Source organism: Schistocerca americana, chromosome 9 (assembly GCF_021461395.2).
Source record: "Schistocerca americana isolate TAMUIC-IGC-003095 chromosome 9, iqSchAmer2.1, whole genome shotgun sequence".
Lineage (NCBI taxonomy): Eukaryota > Metazoa > Arthropoda > Insecta > Orthoptera > Acrididae > Schistocerca > Schistocerca americana.
In genome coordinates, this window is record NC_060127.1 from 126,061,961 (window position 1) to 126,078,779 (window position 16,819).

A 16,819-nucleotide genomic window follows, 5' to 3' on the forward strand; every position below is an offset into this window, starting at 1 on the left:
CTGGAGGTAACTGGATGGCCTCTTAAATCACGGCTGCTATCTAGTCTGCAACCTAATGGCCAGCGCCATCAAAATTTAAAATTAAATATTATGTTGTGTCATCTCCCTTACAGTCGCGCAAGACGGAGACGTAAATGGCTTGTTTGGCTGAATCACCTGATGGACAGCTGCGATGAGTTGAGGCAACATTCATCTCTCAGACTTCGATCTCTATCACATCAAACTCGCAGTAGGATCCATAGTAACGCGTGGTGCTTGAGTTGGCAAGACCGCAACAGTTTTAAAAGGATGGTTAACGGAATTTTGGCTGTTTCATATCAGTTCGATTCCACGAAAAGACAATTTTTACCGCACCTCACTTCATCCCAATCAGCACCAATAAGACATCAAACATTGTTTTCCTAATCCTGGACACACTCTAAGAACATCACTTATGATCACAAAGAACAATTGCAAAATGGCAGTTTCAAATTGAAACTGAACATAAAATGGCTTTGAATACCTCTTCTTAGAAGACAAGTTTCAACGTTTTGGGATTGTTAATTATCGAAAGTGATGTTTGAGGGCAACTGAGTCAAGAAGATACTATGAATAACTTCCGGAGCTGCGTCATAGTCGCGAATTAAAACAGTGATCCAGGAAATGTAGAGTAAATTTCTTTTACATTTATTTTCGTCAATGATCACAAGACTTTTGCCCAGAAATGATCACTTTCATACCTTCAACAAAACATTGGAAATGAAGTACAACTAACAGATTACATCTTAAAACAATAAAATTTTCCATAATGAAAAATTATTACTTTCATACATGTGGAAACATGCGCTTAAAATATGACGAGGTATATCTATTTTCTCACATATACTACTATAAAAAAGCCGTAAAATGTTCACAAAATCAGCTTAGCTTGTCACACATTTAAAATACGGTGTAAACCAAGGCACAGTTCCGGCGGAGTCATGCTACCAATAGCGCTGCTGTTCATAACACACTACAGTACAGAAGCACAACATATGTTTGTCCCATAAGCTCGTTAGCTGTCGCTTCTGTAAGTCTACAAAGTCTATAAAATTGTACAGAATGCAATAAGTAAATAGTGCAACAGGTAAAGTCTATAGCAGACTTGCCAAGTGCGTAACTTATTAAAGTGATAAAATGTAATAATTAAAACATGAATAAAGGTAAATTTAAAATTGTTGAAAAGTAAATGGTTAATTAATAATATGCGATTCACAAACGATCTCATTGTCATTTTAGAGACTTGTCTGGTGATTAGAAACTGTACACTGCAACCTCACCTTACTGGCCAAATGTTTACTATGGAGATTTCTTCCGCTTCCAGTGTTTGAATTGGCTCTCTCTGAGCCAAGTGCCACAACACAACAGCGCCGTACCAGCATTGTCCACAGGGGTAAGTATACAATTAGTGAAACTAGCATCCTCTTACCTTGTAGGCAATTCACTCGTGTTGGTGTATCAAGACTGCCTGGCAATATCAATCAGCTGCTGTAGGTACAACAAACCTTTTGCAAATTCCATAAAGAATAAACAGAATACTCACCCTTCATGACCAGATGCCATTGCAGTTACTATGTCCTGTAGCGTAGGCATTCTGGAAAATAAAAAGAGGAATATGGAAACAGAAATGGCAAGCTGTATTAATTGCATCATGATTTTTTTCTTTTATTAAGAACTATAACCCCAAAGCAATCATATGTTCTCACACTCTCTCCCAAGCATGCATGTGCACACACGCAATATACGAGGGTGAGTCAAATGAAAGCCTTAAATATTTTTTTAAATATTATTTATTGTGCAGAAGTGGTGCAGAGCTGTATCACTTTTCAACACAATCTCCCCCACGCCCAATGCAAGTCCTCCAGCGCCTACAAAGTGCATAAACTCCTTTAGAAATAAATTCTTTTGGTAGTCCACGCAACCATTCATGCACCACGTGGCGTACATCTTCATCAGAACGAAACTTCTTTCCTCCCATTGCGTCTTTGAGTGGTCCAAACATGCGGAAATCTCTTGGGGCATGGTCTGGTGAGTATGTTGGATGAGAAAGACACTCAAAATGCAGGTCTGTGATTATTGCAACTGTTGTACGGGCAGTGTGGGGCCTTGCATTGTCATGTTGTAAAAGGACACCTGCTGACAGCAATCCACGTCGCTTTGATCTGATTGCAGGCCGCAGATGATTTTTTAGGAGATCTTTGTATGATGCACTGATGACAGTGGTTCCTCTAGGCATGTAATGCTCAAAAATGACGCCTTTTTCGTCCCAAAAGAGAGTCACCATAACCTTCCCTGCTGATGGTTCTGTTCGAAACTTCTTTGGTTTTGGTGATGAGGAATGGCGCCATTCCTTGCTCGCTCCCTTCGTTTCCGGTTGGTGTAAGTGAACCCAGGTTTCGTCCCCAGTAACGGTTCTTGCAAGGAAGCCATCACCTTCTCGTTCAAGGCGCCGAAAATGTTCTTCACAAGCATCAACACGTCGTTCTCTCATTTCTGGAGTCAGCTGCCGTGGCATCCATCCTGCAGACACTTTGTGAAACTGGAGCACATCTTGCACAATCCTACTCCATTCGTAGACTTGCTGCTGTGACAAACCTGCATCGTCGTACTGAACCTTCATTCGTCGATGAATTTCATTAGGTTTCACACCTTCACTACGCAAAAACCGAATAACAGAACGCTGTTCTTTCCTGGTGCAAGTCACAAGTGGGGCGGCCATCTTTATACTGATACTGCGGCGGTAGGTGTGCATCTGCACTATGATGCCACCTACAGGCCATTCTGCACGCTGTTTGTAGCAAGTTTACCAACTTACAGGATAACGGTGCGAAATTTCGATTTGTTATTACAAATTTAATGTTTTCATTTTACTCACCCTCGTATATATATTCTTTCTCATTTCGTATATTTTCAAACAGAAACTGTCTAAACAACAATGTGCTGTCCTGTTTTCGTCCTCCCAGTCAGTTTTCGGAGGAAGTGGGAAAGTTCACTATGTAATCTGAATTTGCAAATAACAAAAAAACAAGGCTCAAAATTAGAGAGGGAGGGAGGGGATATACATAGAGGAAGTGATGCACAGGGAGAGAGGAAGAGAAGATTAGAGAGAGAGAGGAGGGAGAAGGAGATGATCCACGTGAGGAGAACGAAGAGATGTACAGAAAGAATGGAGAAGGAGACTGGTACATACATCCAATTCCCATACATATTTAGCAATTGCAAAGCATTGGCAAGACCATTAAAACAACATGATAACAGTGCAAATGTCGACGGGGTGTGCTGTGCGCCTTGTTTGGAAAGAATATTGTTCCATTTACGCATGGAACTTCTTGACAACAGTAACGCCCACTTTTCTCCATGTCCTCAACCATGCATTCAGCACTTCTTGTTTTTGCTTACGTTTATTTTCCAGCAGTGTAAAATGTGCATTAACGGTAATGGAAAGGTTTATTGATGGAGACTCAACTGACACGTAGGGTCTACCACGTGTACGAATTCATTGAGTGCACTGAAAGAGCGACACAACGAACTGTGGTGAAATTTTCCCACAGCGACGGCACCCACAGCACAGTACCATAGGGTCTGTCTGAGGGATATTGCATTACTCTGTTTCGCATTGTCCTGCTATGTGACGAGCCACAGGTCCCTTAATCCGAGGTACTCAGAAAATATCCCCGCAGAAACTTCGAAATTTTTGTCGGAGGAGTCGTATTTACGCTAAACGATCCCAAAACTGGAACAACGTTGTGATTATTCTCTTTCACAAGAAACTGAACAAGTAACACACATGTCGACCTCATGTTCGTAATGTACACGATATCCATTGAAATTATCACCAGTCACACAGAACAGAACAAATTAAAAAGCTGTTTTGAGAAGCTGATATAACACAGAACGTCATTTGCACACCTAACATGGATACTCTGCAAATCACATTTAAGTGCCTGGCAGAGGGTTCATCGAACCACCTTCACAATTCTCTATTATTCCAATCTCGTATAGCGCGCAAAGAATGAACACCTATATCTTTCCGTACGAGCTCTGATTTCCCTTATTTTATCGTGGTGATCGTTCCGCCCTATGTAGGTCGGTGTCAACAAAATATTTTCGCATTCGGAGAAGAAAGTTGGTTATTGGAATTTCGTGAGAAGATTCCGTCGCAACGAAAAACGCCTTTCTTTTAACGATTTCCAGCCCAAATCCCGTATCATTCCTGCGACACTCTCTCCCGTATTTCGATATAATACAAAACGTGCTGCCTTTCTTTGAACTTTTTTGATGTCAAACATAGGTATTTAGTTGAATTTACGGCTTTTAGATTAGACTGATTTATTGTGTAACCGAAGTTTAACGAGTTCCTTTTAGTACTCATGTGGATGACCTCACACTTTTCGTTATTTAGGGCCAACTGCCACTTTTCGACCATTCAGATATTCTTTTATAAATCGTATTGCAGTTTGTTTTGATCTTCTGATGATTTTATTAGTCATTATACGACAGCGTCATCTGCAAACAACCGAAGACGGCTGCTCAGATTGTCTCCCAAATTGTTTACATAGATAATGAATAGCAAAGGGCCTATAACACTACCTTGGGGAACACCTGAAATCACTTCTGTTTTATTCGATGACTTTCCGTCAATTACTACGAACTATGACCTCTCTCACAGGAAATCGCAAATCCAGTCACATAACTGAGACAATATTCCATAAGCACACAATTTTACTACGAACCGCTTGTGTGGTACAGTGTCAAAAGCCCTCCGGAAACCCAGGAATACCGAATCTATCTGATATCCGTTGTCAATAACACTCAGCATTTCATGTGGATAAAGAGCTAGTTGTGTTTCACAGGAACGATGTTTTCTAAACCGATGTTGACTGTGTGTCAATAGACCGTTTCCTTCGAGGTAATTCATAATGTTCGAACACAATGTATGCTCTAAACTCCTGCTGCATATCGACGTTAGATATGGGCCTGTAATTTAGTGGATTACTCCTACTACCTTTCTTGAATATTGGTGTGACCTTTGCAACTTTCCAGTCTTTGGGTACGGATCTTTCGTCGAGCGAACGGTTGTTTATGATTGTTAAGTATGGAGCTAATGGATCAGCTTTCTCTGAAAGGAACCTAATTGGTATACAGTCTGGACTAGAAAACTTGCTTTTATTAAGTGATTTGAGTTGCTTCACAACTGCGAGGGTATTTTCTTCTACGTTACTCATGTTGGCAGCTGTTCTCGATTCGAATCCTTGAATATTTACTTCGTCTTCTTTTGTGAAGGCATTTCGGAAGGCTGTGTTTAGTAAATCTGCTTTGGCAGCACTGTCGTCGATAGTATCTCCATTGTTATCGCGCAGAGAAGGCATTGATTGTTTCTTCACATACGACCAGAATCTCTTTGGATTTTCTGCCAGATTTCGAGACAAAGTTTCGCTGTGGAAACTGTTATAGGCGTCTCGCATTGAACTCCGCGCCAAGTTTCGAGCTTCTGTAAAGAATCGTCAATCTTGGGGATTTTGCGTCTGTTTAAATTTGGCATGTTTGTTTCGTTGTTTCTGTAACAGTGTTCTAACCCGTTTTGTGTACCAAGGAGGATCAGCTGCTTCGTTTGTTAGTTTATTTGGTATAAACTTCTCAATTGCTGCCGATACTATTTCTTTGAATTTAAGCCACATCTGGCCTACACTTATATCATTAATTTGGAATGAGTGGAGATTGTCTCTCAGGATGGCGTCAAGTGAATTTTTATCTGCTTTTTTGAATAGGTATATTTTTCGCTTATTTTTCGGGGATTTGGGGATAACAGTGTTCAATCTCGCCACGACAACCCTGTGTTCACTAACCCCTATATCGGTTTTGATGCTGGTTATTAACTCAGGATTATTTGTTGCTAAGGGGTCAAGTGTGTTTTCACAACCGTTTACTATTCGCGTGGGCTCATGAAGTAACTGCTCGAAATAATTTTCAGAGAATGCGCTTAACACAATTTCGGATGATATTTTATGCGTACCTCCGGAATTAAACATGTATTTTCGCCAACATATCGAGGGTAAATTAAAGTCATCACCAACTATTATCGTATGAGTCGGGTACGTGTTTGAAATCAGACTCAAGTTTTCTTTGTACCTTTCAGCAACTGAATCATCTGAACTGGGAGATCGGTAAAAGGATTCAATTATTTTATTCCGGTTGCCAACAATGACCTCTGCCCATACTGACTCACAGGAGTATCTACTTCAATTTCGCGACAAGTTAAACTACTTCTAGCAGCAACAAACACGCTACCGCCAACCATGTTTGGCTTATCTTTCCGGAACACCGTTAGGTTCTTCGAAAAAATTTCGGCTGAACTTATATCTGGCTTTAGCCAGCTTTCAGTGCCTATAACGATTTGAGCATCCATGCTTTCTATTAGCGCTTGGAGCTCTGGTACTTTCCCAACACAGCTACGACAATTTACAACTGTTATACCAATGGTTCCTGTATCTACGTTTTTCCTGTGTTCAGCCAGCGCCCTTTGTGACTGAAGCCCTTCTTGTGTTTTCCCGAGACCTTCTAACCTAGAAAACCGCCCAGTCCACGCCACACAGCCCCTGCTACCCGTGTAGCCGTCTCCTGCGTGTAGTGGACACCTGACCTATTCAGCAGAACCCGAAACCAACCACCCTTTGGCGCAAGTCGAGGAATCTGCAGCCTACACGGTCGCAGAACCGTCTGAGCCTCTGATTCAGACCCTCCACTCGGCTCTGTACCAAAGGTCCGCAATCGGTCCTGTCGACTATGCTGCAAAAGGTCGGCTCTGCTTTCATCTTGCAAGCAAGACCGGCAGCCTTTACCACTTCTGTTAGCCGCTCGAAATCAGAGAGAATCTCTTCTAATCCAAAGCGACACACATCATTTGTACCGACGTGAGCGACCACCTGCAGTTGTCTGCACCCTGTGCTCTTCATGGCATCCGGGAGGACGCTTTGCACATCTGGAATAACTCCACCCGGTATGCACACGGAGTGCACATTGGTTTTCTTTCCCTCCTTGTCAGCCAAGTCCATAAGGGGCCCCATAATGCGTCTAACGTTGGAGCTCCCAACTACCAATAGTCCCACCCTCTGCGATTGCCCGGATCTTGCAGGCTAAGTGGTTTCCTCTGAAACAGGACAGGCAAAGGCATCCGGCTCAGCGACAGTGTCAGCCACAGACAGTAGGTGGAACCTGTTTGCCAGACAAACCGGAGAGGCCTTACGTGCGGCCGCCTGGGAAGTCTTTCGCCACCGGCTTCGCCCTGGAGCGACGTCCCACTCGGCCACAGGTGAGGGGTCAGCCTCAGTGCTTGCAGTAACTGGGTTGGCCACCGGTGAGGGCCGATCGGAGGACTCTGACGCGCTGGACGTCCGTTGGATCCCCACGGCCGGCCCACAACAGTGGTGCCCATCCACTGCAGCCGAAGCTATCACAGCCTGAAGCTGAGAGCGAAGTGTCACCAACTAGGCTCGCATCCGCATACGACAATTGTAGTACCTGGCCATATCAAAGACCGTGGAAAACTAAACTATGCAGATAAACGGACTATCGACTCGAGCTACGGAAATCTACTGCAGACCCTGACGAAAACGCACGAACGGTGTCTAGTGAAACGCAGATATTCAAGAACCTAACTACCGAAGCACTCAGGTGAAACTAAATAATTTCCCCCTGACAAGGAACTTGTAATATATCACAAAATCGGTTTACTTTCTAACGCAAACGAAAACGCGAAAACTGTGGCTATTATATTTTAAATTGACACGCAGAAACTCAAACTAAACTATTAAAGCACACAGATGATATAATAAAATTCGCTCCTGGTTAGGAACTCGTAAATGTCACAAAAGCGGTTTACTTAACTGTTGCTGCGTCTGTCGCGGTCGGCTACTACTGCCTGACTGTACATCATGAACGTAATTATTGAACAGAGCAATGAGTATGAAAGCCCTTCACTTAGTTCAACAAAATCTTTAATGACAACACTTGAGAGCACTGCGCCCGTTCAAATATACTGACTAAATATTTAGGTTCATACGACCACTTCCATTATAATCGAACAGGGTAATGAGGAAACCAAAACTGGAGACTGTGTCAAAAAAAATTGCATGTTCCCTAAACTGATCTTAGCAGCCCTAGAGGACGTAAGCAGATGTTTGAACTGTGAAAGCGGACACGTGATACCTGTTAATAGCACAGTTGAAGCACCCTCGGTTTGCTGATGAAGTATCAAAGTTATTAGGAACACTAGAAAGACGCTGTACGTTAAAAATGAGGTTGTAGTTTTTGTGATACTTACGTCTTTGCCGTAAGGAGAGTTTAACTAAGCACATGAGTGAAGTAGATCTCTTTTTATTCAAAGTTTATGTTGGTGTTAGCTAAAGTCACAACTAAGGATTATGTCGGTTGTACCTGACGTCAGTCTTCTTTCTCGCCAATTCTCGTGCAAATTCCTTTTTTGGCGAACTTAATGCGCGGAGGCTGTTTTTCAGCACACTGTCGCTGTCTGTTTATGTATGCTGCGATCGCTAATATCCCCTTAATAAGCATAGAGCAGATTATTCATGTTGTGAATTCTATACAAATAGGATCATTGGACGTAGCTGAAACTTAGTTGTTGTTGTGATCTTCAGTCCACAGACTGATTTGATGCAGCTCTGCATGCTACTGTATCCTGTGCAAGCTTCTTCATCTCCCAGTACCTACTGCAACCTACATCCTTCTGAATCTGCTTAGGGTATTCATCTCTTGGTCTCCCTCTACAATTTTTACCCTCCACGTTGCACTACAATACTAAATTGGTGATCCCTTTATGCCTCAGAACATGTCCTACCAACCGATCCCTTCTCCTAGTCAAGTTGTGCCACAAACTCCTCTTCTCCCCAATTCTATTCAATACCTCCTCATTAGTTATGTTATCTACCCATCTAATCTTCAGCATTCTTCTGTAGCAACACATTTCGAAAGCTTCTATTCTCTTCTTGTCCAAACTATTTATCGTCCACGTTTCACTTCCATACATGGCCACGCTCCATACAAATACTTTCATAAACGACTTACTGACACTTAAATCTATACTCGATGTTAACAAATTTCTCTTCTTCAGAAACACTTTCCTTGCCATTGTGCTATTGCCAGTCTACATTTTATATCCTCTCTACTTCGACCATCATCGGTTATTTTGCTCCCCAAATAGCAAAACTCATTTACTAATCTTATACCCTCAGCAACACCCGATTTAATTCGACTACATTCCATCATCCTTGTTTTGTTGCTTTTGTTGATGTTCATCTTATATCCTCCTTTCAAGACACTGTCCATTCCGTTCAGCTGCTCTTCCAGGTCCTTTTCTGTCTCTGACAAAATTACAATGGCATGGATTTTAATTTCTACTCCGAATTTTTCTTTTGTTTCCTTTACTGCTTGCTCAATATACAGATTGATTAACATCGGGGAAACTTAGTACTTAACTATTTAATTACTATTCTGGCTCCAAATATGTAGACTTTTTCCATGCATGTTTCCATATTTTGACCATTTGGGGACAAATACCTGCATAATGTACATATAAAGCACTTTGCGCTTAACTGTGTGTATAATACACATATTTTCAATTCAGATACATATTTTAATGGTTTTGTGGAGACACTTCAGTTTTTTAGTTTTATGATCCTGATATATGCTTCAGGAATCGGGCTTGAAGAAGGGAAAGGAGGGGGGGGAGGATAATACAAATAGAAAGTTAAGATTATCACAAAAGGAAGCAACCCTCTGCAGAACGTGTGTGATAAACAGCTCTATTTATCCACAACCACAACCAGCAAGCCTTTCATTTCATGACAGTGTAAATATAACCTTCTAAGTCAGGTACCATGGCTGACGTGACAGTGACACAGTAGCAGAGTTGTCTTGTGGAATTTGAACAAACCCTGCCAGAGTGGCTGTCAAGAAATTGGTTGCCTCTAGGTCACACCCACTCCCTGTCAGGAAACTGGACACCTCAATGTCACACCCACTCCCTGTCACGAAATTGGACACCTCAAGGTCACACCCACTCCCTGTCACGAAATTGGACAACTCAAGGTCACACCCACTCCCTGTCACGAAATTGGACATCTCAAGGTCACACCCGCTCCCTGCAGTTTGCCAGGACTAAGAGCTGTGGTTCACCCACCCCATAGCTTAATTAAAGAAGTATGTGTAAAATTTACGAATATTTCAGTTTTAATGGTTCTAAATCTCTCAAAATAAATCAGTCACTGTAAAATAATATTTTGTTTTATACAGAGATTTTTAAAGCCACTGCTCGTGTAGCTCCTTACGAAGAGAGTCTGCCTGAGTAGCCGGCCGGTGTGACCGAGCGATTTTAGGCACTACAGTCTGGAACCACGCGACCGCTACGGTCGCAGGTTCGAATCCTGCCTTGGGCATGGATGTGTGTGATGTCCTCAGGTTAGTTAGGTTTATGTAGTTCTAAGTTCTAGGGGACTGATGACCTCAGATGTTAACTCCCACAGTGCTCAGAGCCATTTGAACCATTTTCTGCCTGAGTTACTGTTACCCCATCAGCCTATCCTTACTAGATGGGGTACTTGATTGGGGGTGGCAATGTTTTATTCTTATAATTTTGGTGCCATTAAATCACTATGAAATAAAATGAATACTTGTATATCTAATCCTAAAGCAAATACTTCTTACATTGTAGGTTTACTCATCATATGATGCCGCACGTATCAGAGTCGAAAAGCAGCATTTGACTGCAAAAATGTGCAGCAGAATGTAATTAACATTGCGACAAACTACCCTAAATTGCCCTCTACAATGAACCACGTGTCTCCCATAGGCAGACTCAGTACCTGTTGCTGAGGAATTTCAGAGATTCTTCAGTCGTGGCCTAGGGAAATGGGATGGTTTCATAATCAGTAACCTGCATTACTAGCTCTTTTGTTTCATAAAGATGGTATTTTATAGTGAAAGCGTGAAAAAGAACTTGAACTGAAACTGTCACAAATATTTTGCACAAATTTGCGCCTATACCTTCTTGTGATATAGGTAGTCATTTCCTGTCTACATAAATATGTCGACTGATAACTGCAGGAACATCACAGGAAAAAATAGCAATGTTGCCAGTTATTAACCTCACAAAAAGGAGAAGTGAATTAATAAATTGGGAACAAAAATGACATTGCATATTTTAATGTATTTCAACTTGATATGAAGAGCTACAGAGGAGAAATTTAACCGACAGGAAGAAGATGCTGTGATATGCAAATGATTAGCTTTTCAGAGCATTCACACAAGGTTGGCACCGGTGGCGACACCCACAACGTTTCCAACCGATTTCTCATACACAAAGAGCAGTTGACCGGCGTTGCCTGGTGAAACGTTGTTGTGATGCCCCGTGTAAGGAGGAGAAATGCGTACCGTCACGTTTCTGACTTTGATAAAGGTCGGATTGTAGCCTATCGCGATTGCGGTTTATCGTATCGCGACATTGCTGCTCGCGTTGGTCGAGATCCAATGACTTTTAGCAGAATATGGAATCGGTGGGTTCACGAGGGTAATACGGAACGCCGTGCTGGATCCCAACGGCCTCGTATCACTACCAGTCGAGATGACAGGCATCTTATCCGCATGGCTGTAACGGATGGTGCAGCCACGTCTCGATCTCTGAGTCAACAGATGGGGACGTTTGCAAGACAACAACCATCTGCACGAACATTTTGACGACGTTTGCAGAAGCATAGACTATCAGCTCGGAGACATGGCTGCGGTTACCCTTCACGCTGCATCACAGACAGGAGCGCATGCGATAGTGTACTCAACGACGAACCTGAGTGCACGAATGGCAACGCACATTGGAAGCGTGTATTTGTCATCGCCATACTGGCATATCACCCGGCGTGATGGTATGGGGTGCCATTGATTACACGTCTCGGTCACCTCTTGTTCGCATTGACGGCACTTTGAACAGTGGACGTTACATTTCAGCTGTGTTACAACCCGTGGCTCTGCCCTTCATTCGATCCCTGCGAAACCCTACATTTCAGCAGGATAATGCACGACTGCGTGTTACAGGTCCTGTACGGGCCTCTCTGGATACAGTATATGTTCTACTGCTGCCCTGGCCAGCACATTCTCCAGATCTCTCATCAATTGAAAACGTCTAGTCAATGGTGGCCGAGCAATTGGCTCGTCACAATAAGCCAGTCACTACTCTCGATGAACTGTGGTATCGTGTTGACGCTGCATGGGCAGCTGTACCTGTACACGCCGTCCAAGCTCTGTTTGACTCAATGCCCATGCGTATCAAGCCCGTATTTCGGCCAGAGGTGGTTGTTCTGGGTACCGATTTCTCAGGACCTATGCACCCAGACTGCGTGAAAATGTAGTCACATGTCAATTCTAGTATAATATATTTCTCCAATGAATACCCGTTTATCGTCTGCATTTCTTCTTGGTGTAGCAATTTTAATGGCCAGTAGTGTAGTTTCATTTAATTATGAATGGAAATCTTTAATCGTCCAAGTTTTCTTATTGAAAGTACACTGATGAGCCAAAACATTAAGACTACCTGCTTAATAGCTTGTTTGTTCGTCTTTGGAACGAAATACATCACTGATTCTGCATATCAGGGATCTGACAGTGTGTTGGTAAGTTTGTGGAGGAATGTGGCGATAGGTGTCTACGAACAAGTCATGGAGAAATCGGCAATTGCAGAGCCCAGCCTCACGAACAAACATAAAATATTGTTAAATGAAACAAAAATTCTGTCCCATGCCTCCACGTACTGAGATTCTCTTATTAAGGAGGCTGTTGAAATAAGAATGAGCCAAAAGAACTTTATCCGCGATAGCGCATACCATCTGAGCTGTGCGTGGAAACGAGCGCTTGATGCAGAGAAGCAGCAGAGGCGTTCCTTCCAAGATTTTCGTTCCAACGGAAGCTGTGGCGCCACCGGCGCACACAGTGACCCCGTCTGCGACAGCAGTACGTAATCGCCGACCAATCAGAAGCCGTCCACGGGCTATAAAGAAGCTACCACAGCAGCAGTGAAGACAGTCAGCTCCTGACGATGACGATGGAGGTAATCGTCGAAAGCTCGAGATTTTATCCAGAACTGACGCGGCAAGAATACCGAGAATGTTCGGCAAGAATACCGAGAATATTTTGTATACAATTCCTTCATGGCGCGTCGTTTTTTTTTTTTTTTTTTTTTTTTTCTTACAGGGAGAGCTCCCCAGCCGTGCGATCGACTTTTTTAAACTATCTGGCCGAGCGGTTCTAGGCGCTTCAGTCTGGAACCGCGCGACCGTAGCCTGCCTCGGGCATGGATGTGTGTAATGTCCTTAGGTTAGTTAGGTTTAAGTAGTTCTAAGTTCTAGGGGACTGATGACCTCAGATGTTAAGTCCCATAGTGCTCAGAGCCATTTGAACCATTTTTTAAAACTATCTGGTGGGCCCTCCTTTGCGAGTAATAAACAAAAAAAATGGGAATTTTGTGTCAGTCAACAGCGTTAAAAAAGGTGCATTAGAGAGTCTGGTTGCATGGTGGAGTGGCTAGGATAAGAACCTCCCATGCAGGAGGCTATGGGTAATCAGGGGCAGTAATCCTTTTTTTCATTGTTAAATCTTTATCAAAATGACTTTGACCATATTTATTCACTTAATTGATTTAAATGTAATTTTTTAAATTCCATTCGTTTGTCACACAATTTTAATCATAATATCTACTTCTTCATTTGCTCCCATTTTTCTTCTTTCCTCACTTGAAATCTTTGTTCATGAGTTTTTAATTAATTTTATGTAATAATTTTGATTTAATTTCTTTTGTTTTATAACCCTCTTTTTTTCGTCCACATTATTGCGTACATTATATCTATTTGTCATTTTGCTCGGCTTTCGTTTCACTTACTAATCCGTCTCTCATTTAAATTTTCAACTGCGTTATTTTTTCCATGGCGCATTAGGTATTCAGGAAATGTTTTAAATATTTCTATGACAATTATCGTGCAAAAAAAATCGCACATCTGGTAACAAAAATACATTTTTCAGACCAATTGCACAACATAAATAGATCATGTCCCCTTTTGTTTTTTAACTAACAGATTGGAACTTTCAAGCAATTGAATATTATAAGAGATAAATATAATTAAATTCATATTCACTACAATTGCGATTGGAAAAAGAACGGTTTAAAGAAAAAAATGAAACAAATGAAAAAGTTCATATGGTGATGAAAATCATATGACAAAAGAATAGAGATTACATTTAAACCGTTTTATTGAATAAAAATAATGATCATAGTAATTTTGATAAAGAATTTAAAATAAAAAAAGTTACTTCATATGAGGAGAATTGTGGAGACAACCTCTTGCATGCAAAGCTATTATCCTATCAATTATACCACACAGCCAGACTACAGAATGGGACTATTTTAATGCTATTGTGCATTACACAAAATTCCGAATTTCTTTTTTCGTCCAGCTGTGCACCGCTGAAGACCTCTCCTTGTTAGGGTGTATGAGAATAAGAGAACTTAGCGTCTCCCAAAAGTAGCATTGTCTCGTTTACATGCTTGAAGTCAAATGTTTAACACATTAACTCATTTGTAAAGTAAACAGACAACTGAAGCTGTTTTAGACACGGGAGCTAGATGTTTTAAACACTCGCGGGTTTAGTGGTATCTATGCACATATTTCAACAAGACCATCTTTTGATATAAATGTTCTTAAGAAGGACACCCTATACATGAATGAGAGTAATACACAGGGTCTATCAAAGGGTTCGAGGCAAATAGTAAATCTGTCCGTGATTATAGCAACCTTCCTTTTGAAGACGGTAATCAAATACCTTGGTCTCTTCATCGACCATAAGCTAACCTGAGAGGCGCACACAAAATATGTAGCTAAGAAACGCGATGTGGTTGTCAATGCAATCAGAGCTATGGCAGGACTCGGTAGGTCTTTAACGTCTGCACCAAATTTACAGCACTATGGTATGTCCATTCACTGATTGTAGAAGTTGTTATGGATCTGCACTTGGCACTCAGCTCAACACAATAAATAAATGCCAATAGAAAGTGCTGAAAGCTTGTTAGGGTGCAATACGCTTCACCTCTGACGGTGCTATCTTGGTCGAAGTGCATGAACCTCCAATCTATCTACGCTGGCCGTACATCTCCGCCACATTTCGCCTTAAAAGGAACCAATATGAATCTAATAACCTGAAACCGATCGCCACAAATCTAACCATGCAATGCGCAACTGGATGTTTCTGGATCACTAGTGTTCTCCCCCCCCCCCCTCCCCTCTCCCACCCCCGCAGCGCAAATGTACGTAGATAATCAGGATATTTCCGTAAATATCATTAGAGAACCTAGACTAAGTAGTTTTAGCATCCCATTTACGGCAAGAAAAAGAGGAATAAAAGTGAGATAGTGTTAATACTTTCATTCTTCTTTACCTCCTCTGCATTACTGCAGATGATGTGTCACTGAGCACATTTGTACTGTGCATGCAGTACACGTGAGGTGCCTAGTTGTTTCCACTGCCCTGTGTGGAATACATAAGTTCTTGTACACTTCACTAACCTGCTGTCTTCATGATGATGATGTCCCCAGCGCAGAAAACAGCAAGCAGGTCGTGGATTCTTTTTCTTGAGGCTGAAATTAACTTCGTAAGGAACTGCTGCTACGAATAAACTACAACTCATTTGGGATGCCACTCGCGTTTTGTTGATGTAGACACGAGAAACTATTCTTGATCATAACGTATTGAACATATCTTTCCACAGTCATTATATCTGGATAAAATAACATGAAATACATCCTGCCACAGACAACATGTCTGTCTACTGGAACCGTCAGAACTGGAGAATAAAATTACATTAATCAAATACTACTATTACAGACAACATGTCTGTACCTAGCGACGGTCGGAACTGTAGGAAATAAAATTGCATGAAACAAATACTGCTATAACAGTCAACATGTCTGTCTACTGGAACGGTCAGAACTGGAGAACCGGACTGCCCGAGCCACTTCGCGCGCCAAGCCAGCAAGGCGTGACCCGAACGTCACCGAAGTGCATCGGCAGTAATATCGTCAGTCTTTTGTTTTAGTAATACTTTGATTTTAATAATTTTGAAATGATTGATTGATAGCTGTCTGCTGAGAGATGTTTATTTAAAAATGAAGTAATTTGGATGACAGGTTTAATTAATAATAGCAACTAAAGTTTAACGTTTTGGCGCCCTACCGCCGAACACAGCAGCCAATCACAGAGCAGCAGCATCATGCAGGCGGTCTTTCACACGGGAATGGTACCGAATCTAATATCTGTCACCGGTAACTCATCCCACATTGCGTCATCTCTATATTTCTTGCATCTCCACTGCCCTGGGAATAGCTTCCTGGAGTCTAATATGATGGCTGAATAAGCCAGAAATATTACACATTTCCAGTGAAACTGCCTAAAGTGAACATAATAACTGGCATTGCCTTTGAGAATAAGACTCACATTAATAATAAAATTTTGGCGGCGTTCTTATCACAGTATCCGAAAGCCATATATATCTACACTGGCGCCACCAAAACCAGTGATTCTGTCTGAAGCGCTACTGCGTACCATGTTTGCAAAAGTCTGGGCTATTCAAATTACCAACAGAGGCAGTATCGTGATTGCGGGTCTTGTTGCGATGCTAGAAGCACTTCGCTTCCTTTCGCGGCTGTCCTCTTCTCTGAATTTTCTACTGCCGTGGATGAACGTAATGCGTTAGG

General features: G+C 41.9%; 1 protein-coding gene across 2 annotated transcripts in view; it reads right to left on the reverse strand.

Annotated features, from left to right (window-relative positions):
- The window catches only part of LOC124550971, an 81,118-nt gene that overhangs the window by 41,203 nt on the left and 23,096 nt on the right, over positions 1 to 16,819 (reverse strand). For both annotated transcript variants that reach the window (XM_047125790.1, XM_047125791.1), the window contains exon 2: positions 1,562 to 1,612. In XM_047125790.1, coding sequence (XP_046981746.1) covers positions 1,562 to 1,611 — 50 coding nt within the window. In that variant the 5' untranslated portion in view covers position 1,612. The remainder of the gene's footprint in view (positions 1 to 1,561; positions 1,613 to 16,819) is intronic.